Source organism: Paramormyrops kingsleyae, chromosome 8 (assembly GCF_048594095.1).
Source record: "Paramormyrops kingsleyae isolate MSU_618 chromosome 8, PKINGS_0.4, whole genome shotgun sequence".
In the NCBI taxonomy this organism is placed as follows: domain Eukaryota; kingdom Metazoa; phylum Chordata; class Actinopteri; order Osteoglossiformes; family Mormyridae; genus Paramormyrops; species Paramormyrops kingsleyae.
This window is the reverse complement of record NC_132804.1, coordinates 40,430,341-40,436,340: the sequence shown is the minus strand read 5'-3', so window position 1 is coordinate 40,436,340 and position 6,000 is coordinate 40,430,341. Positions and strand designations below refer to the sequence as shown.

The 6,000-nt window shown below is 40.0% G+C and overlaps 1 protein-coding gene across 3 annotated transcripts in view; it reads right to left on the bottom strand.

Annotated features, from left to right (window-relative positions):
- Positions 1-2,054: 2,054 nt before the first annotated feature.
- The window catches only part of LOC140592352 (phosphatidylinositol 4-phosphate 3-kinase C2 domain-containing subunit beta-like), a 41,805-nt gene continuing 37,859 nt past the window's right edge, over positions 2,055-6,000 (bottom strand). For all 3 annotated transcript variants that reach the window (XM_072715854.1, XM_072715852.1, XM_072715853.1), the window contains exons 16-18: positions 5,241-5,347; positions 4,522-4,650; positions 2,055-4,303 (exon numbers count right to left, since the gene is read on the bottom strand). In XM_072715854.1, coding sequence (XP_072571955.1) covers positions 4,112-4,303; positions 4,522-4,650; positions 5,241-5,347 — 428 coding nt within the window. In that variant the 3' untranslated portion in view covers positions 2,055-4,111. The remainder of the gene's footprint in view (positions 4,304-4,521; positions 4,651-5,240; positions 5,348-6,000) is intronic.

Genomic DNA, 6,000 nt, shown 5'->3' with positions numbered 1-6,000 from the left:
ATCGTTTTCCTCGCGTTCGTCGGGATTTTGACGCCAAGAAAACGTTGCATGCAGCGTTTATTTGACGCCACCTGAATGCGTAGCCGGCCGAACGCCGGTGCTGAACGCCCGTGTGGACGCTTTGATTTGCTCCAATGAGCAGAAAAATGGTCGGCGTTCAGTCGGCGCTCACCTGGCACCACGAACGCCAGAAAAACGCCTGATACAGACATCCGTGTGAACGAGACCTAATGCTACGTTCACACCGCGAGCGTCAAAGACGCCAGTCGTCGCTCCCGCCGCCCTGAAAGCGACGCTAGCCAACGCCGGAGACGCTCTCTGACATCATAGAGTGGGCGGACAAGGCCACTCAGAATGCCAGGCTCTGAGAACTTTTTAGAGGGGCCGCAAAACAAACAAACGTGTAGCTTATATCTTTGCTCCGACTCCTATAGGACATAATTTGTCAAATAAATATTGTTGTGAGCCAGTTATTTGCATTCCCGCTTAAAATCAAGCATTCTGGAGGGAAAATGTTACCTATAAATAGTGTAGCGCTTCTTTTCAAATTTACCTTCTCACAATGGATGATTGCCAAGTAGTTGCTTGTGCAGCACTGATTTACCTGCAGCGACGGAGACATAGGAGATCACAGTGGGTGCACCCGATTCTCCAGCCTAGGAACGGTTGGGTTGGAACAAAAGTTTACACGCTTATGTTCTGCGGCGCTCTCTTTAGCGGAGCATCTCTACATTCCCATTGGTTGCCGCCCAACCACGTCACAGCTCATTACCATAAAGGTGATTGGGATTCAACTTCTGTCTGACGCTCCTGCCGCCCAAATCGCGCCGTGCCGTGCCGCTCCTCGACGCCTCCCGACGCTCCCTCCCATAGAGAATGAATGAATGTCTTCGTTAGGCATTGTCTTTGTGCTCTAAATGCGTAGCCAATTGGTCTCAGTAACATCCGGATACATAATGAAATATGGATATTCATTCATTAATTCACTTATTCAAATATTTCTTGGGATGGTCCCCGTATTTCCGACGCCCCTGGAACATACACATCTCTCTAATGTGACAAAATCACAGTATATAATAAATTTGGTTCATGAAGTTAATAAGACTTGACACAGGTTTTATATTATATCACAATGTTTCTATTGGTTTGTTTTGTTTAGTATTTTTAGGCTGGTATCTCTTATCTGAAAAAAATAAACATTTGATTCCTGATGTCGTGTCCAATGTTCTTTTTTTCCATTCAGCTTTTATTAAACACAGTTTGGTACCTCATGGCATATGTAAAGTGCATTACGTATTACAGTTCTGATATATGATTATTAATTATTAATAACCCAGAATTGTACTATTTTTTTATTCCATTTTACTCTGTATTCACACACACACACACACACACACATAAATACAGGGTGTATATATAGTGATCCCCCGCCTATTGTGGAAGTTACGATCCAGACCCATCAGCAATAGGTGAAAATCCACGATATAGAAAGACCATATAAATAAACTTTTGTAGTTTGAGCCTTAAAATACCCCTCCCACATGCTTTAAACACATGTGAACTTATTAAAACGCACTTTGTAAACACATATGATATGTGGATGTTTGACTAAGGATATGAGTGATATAAAATATGAGAATTTCTGGTATCACTCTAATGTTTTTAGTAATGCATCATGTTGGTCTTAAATTTTACTCATACTGGTCTTAAAAGGTCTTAAAAAGGTCTTAAATTTTACTTACTGAAACCTGCAAGAACCCTGGTTTAGTAAGGTATATCTTTCAAGTCTTCATAAGATGCTAAGAGTCACCATATCAGGAAACCCAGCCATGGTGTATGGTGATTGTGTGTATGCGTGCCTTATGATTGACTTGCACCTCATCTAGGGCACTCAGCTGCTTTGTACCTTGTGCTGCCTAACTTAAGCTCCAGTACCTGCTAACAGGATAAACATTTAGAAGATGGATGGATGGAATGTGAGCCCCCAAAACTGTATTATGCCCTTGTTCATTGTACTTAAAGTTACAACACAAAAAAACTATTTCACACAGAAATAGTTTCAAACAGAAAATCTGTGTATTTTTTATTTAGTGCAAATGATTTTACAAAAATGATCAAATTAAAAATGCACATTATACACATAAATTTATGAAGTCTTAAAAAACTAATGAGTTCTCATAATAAACTGCAATTATGACATTAGTATTTATGATGCAGAGTTCTTTCCATTCTGAACTTACATTCTGTCCCATTCTCATTGTGCTGTTGAATGTAATCCTCCAAACTGATCATACCCCTGCACTGGCTCAAAAATACGGTCCTTACACAGCACACAAATGCAGACACTCCTGCCAGTTGTGAAGAAAATGGGGAATTTTAATTCCATTTACCTTCACTTACTATCCACAAGGCAATCCACAAAACGTTTCTCTTAGAAAAAAGGCAAAGATCTAACAATAGTACTAAATTTGAAGGCATTACAAGTTTTTATTTCCTTCTTAAATTCTGAATGCTTACTGGGTAGGAGGGTTAGACTTGTTAAATTTATGCTGAGTTCACCAAAAAAACACATTTAGAAATAAACTTGCTTTGTACACTCTGCAAACATTTTCCTTTAAAAATATTAATTTTGCTGTAAAACTTATAAAGAGGCAATCACTGAATACTGAACACATGATTTCTAAAGGCTATTAAGTTTCACACAGAAGAAATGGATTAAGAATTAAAAGATAAATATCCTACTATATTAAACAATAGAATGTGCTCCAAAACACCATAGCAAAGTATTCTATGGACATAACACCTTTTTAAAAGGTGTCATTAATCATATGGGATATGGATCCAAAGACAAAACAGCTGTCATTACAAAAAGTCTCAAATGAAGGCAAAAATCTAATAAACTGTAAGCTGTACTTGATCAAAATTCCTTTCCTTCACCCTTTTACCTTCAGTTTCAGCTCCCCTTTCAGAAATGAGGCAATGAGCATAAAAAGTTATATAACAGTAAGACGGCATTACCAATAATGAGGTTTTGTAAGCTGGAGATAAGTTTAAATCTGATATTAGATTCAGAACACTTGATTAAGGAATCCTACAATAACTAAACAGTCATAACATTCCACAGCATGCAACTGAACAAGCAATTTAACATTTTGGAAATACTTTCTGGATATAGGGATGTCTGTTTTCTGGTAATCTAGATATATGAATATTTATAGTGAACTGAAGTGGATGAGGGCACCAATTGACAGCATAGTTATATTTGTAGGTCTGACCACCTGTGGCTTATTTCCTGCATGATGCACTCAAATAATTACAGGGGAGAAGCAGACTACATCAAGTTAAGTACAGTATATACAGTACAGTCTCAAGACAAGATAGCACCAAGTCAAACTGCTGGGTATCAAACTACCCTTCCACAGTACAAAAGTATTCACGTAATTCACAACCTGGACCACATAATCAGTCGATGCACGACTGTGGCACATATGTATGTCATTTCATCTGTATACTCTATAATAAGGGCTCAAAATTGAGCTTTAAGAATAAAAAAACATTCAAGAAGAAATAAGATTTTCTTTGTGTCTTTAAAACCTTGTGAGATACGCCGCATTAAATCAACTAACAGTAGCTTGCAGATGCCTGACATTCTTTTTATGCTGGTTAGGGGACACTAATGGAGGAGCAATTGCTTGGGTTATACTGAGATGGCATTACCTAATTTACACACCACAGCCTTCTTGAATGCTTGAATTTCATGGCTCAGATCCATTTTCATTTCATGAAGCCCTGCCAAACACCAAATAATTTCTCCTTCTTTCGATCCAGGACTCAAAGCAGCTTGGTTGGTTGTAAGCCTCACGTTTAATCCTACTTGTACACTATCCACTGAAAACCATTTTGATCTCAGTGTTTTCAATGAACACAGTTCTTCAATGCACCCCCACTGGGGGGAATAACATGACTCAGAGTAGGTAGACCTTATCATTACATTCACAAGCATGTACATCACATATGCACATGTACTTCTTTCAAAATGACTTCACAACCCTGTCCTTTTTCTACACAGGTGCACACACAGGTCGCTGCTCATCATCCTATATCCTTATCCTTAGCGAGTGCCATCCGAGCCCCCAGTTCCAAGCTGGTGCCAGTCCACCCAGCGCTCCCCGGGCAAAAGGGCTGTCAGTGATATGAAGGCTTCCCCCAGCAGAAGGTTCTCCCAGAAGGCTCCCTCACTCAGCACTCTCAGATGAATCACCCTCTGCTGTAGGTCTCCCCATGGAATGCCATCATACACCAGCTGGAGGTGGGATGGGATACAAGGCAGCGAGGGTCAGTACTTATCGCAGTCTGCATGTACAGAATCACATGTTTCTGGTCCTTAAGGTTAGCAATGAACTTGAACTATGAACATTGTTCTAACAAATAGCATGACAATCACTTACACAAGCTTTCTTTTTGTCATGATGGAAGACTTCCATAACAGATTCCATTTTGTTCTAGAAAAATAAATCTCACCATCTCATTGTAGGTAGGATTGCATGTGCGTTTGGCAGCTTTGGTTTTTCTCTTGCTGGTTTTCTGGGGGTCTGGTAGGAGGTACAGCTTGACATAAGGGTCAGGATCTGTCCCATCCTGCAAGGGCTGCTGTGTGACAGTAAGGGAAATATAAATATAAAGTGTGGTAATCCATACGTAGCAGATTGTAGGGATAACAGAATGAGACTGAACTTTATTTATGTACAGCCTAAGTACAATTTGTTTTTGTGTAAGTCAGGGGTGCTCAACTCCTGGAGGGCCAGAGCCCTGCACATTTTTGGGTTTCCCCTCATTTAACACACCTGATTTAACACTTTGTGCTAATTACCCCATAGCTCTTGAGCTGAATCATTTATGGTTGAAAATGGAAAGAGCTAAGCTACACAGGGCTCCGGCCCTCCAGGACTGGAGTTGGGCACCCCTGGTGTAAGTGGTACCACTAAAGTAAAGGAATTAAAAAAAAGAACACAAGAGAAAACACTCATGGACAAGCCCACAAATGCAAACACTGCTTGAATGTGAATGCAGTTAATAGACACTCCCCCCCCGATTGTTATAGCACCCTCTTTTGCTGTAGGTAGGGCCCCAACAATAACTTTGACCCAGGGCGTCTACCCTCCTATACTCACGCCTGCATGTAAGGCATCCGAACACATCCTCTTTCAATAAAATACTTATAATGGCATGTAAAAACTTACCAGCCCTCGGATGTGCATGACCATGATGAAAAGCTTGTTGCTCTTGTAGGAGATAGAAAGCTTCACCTCTCCCACAATTTTGCCAGCAATGGGAGCCCATGACACCTCTGCCAGGAGGAATGGCAAGAACGATAAAATGTTTCAACAACTCACTTCCTGTATATTTTAAGGCAATGTAAAGTTCTGGTTTTCTTGTTTGAAAATGACCTGATCATGTGTTATAATGGACATTTCAGTTTAGTGTTCTTTTGTTTGTAAACTTTCTTTTTTCCAGTTCACAAAAATACTTTTTCACTGCTAGTTTTCATTAACGTTAGTGACCTTGCACTGAACCTCTAGGTCCTTGTTGAAGGGGACACATTGTGTGTGATGACTGGTAAACGGTATGCAATTGTGTATAAAGAAGCAGATAGGTTTCCAGTCTCCTACTGGCTGAGGGTATCAGGCTTCAGTAATATCACCTAAGATAGCACTACACCAGTCCTTCAGTGGAACTACTTTAGCAGACAATAAGCACTGGGTTTTGCCTCCATCTCCCTATATTTCCAAACAATAATTGACTCCTTGAATTTGAGTTGTGCTATTTTGCTGTGTTTCCATGAAAACTAATATTTCAGGAAGCTGATTTACATGACACAAGTAAAGTCACTATCGATTACAGTATAGCATCACTTAATCACTGGGATACATTCTGAGAAATGTGTTGTTAGGTGATTTTGTTGCCTAATGTAATAGTGTGTACGTACCCTCATAAGAACAT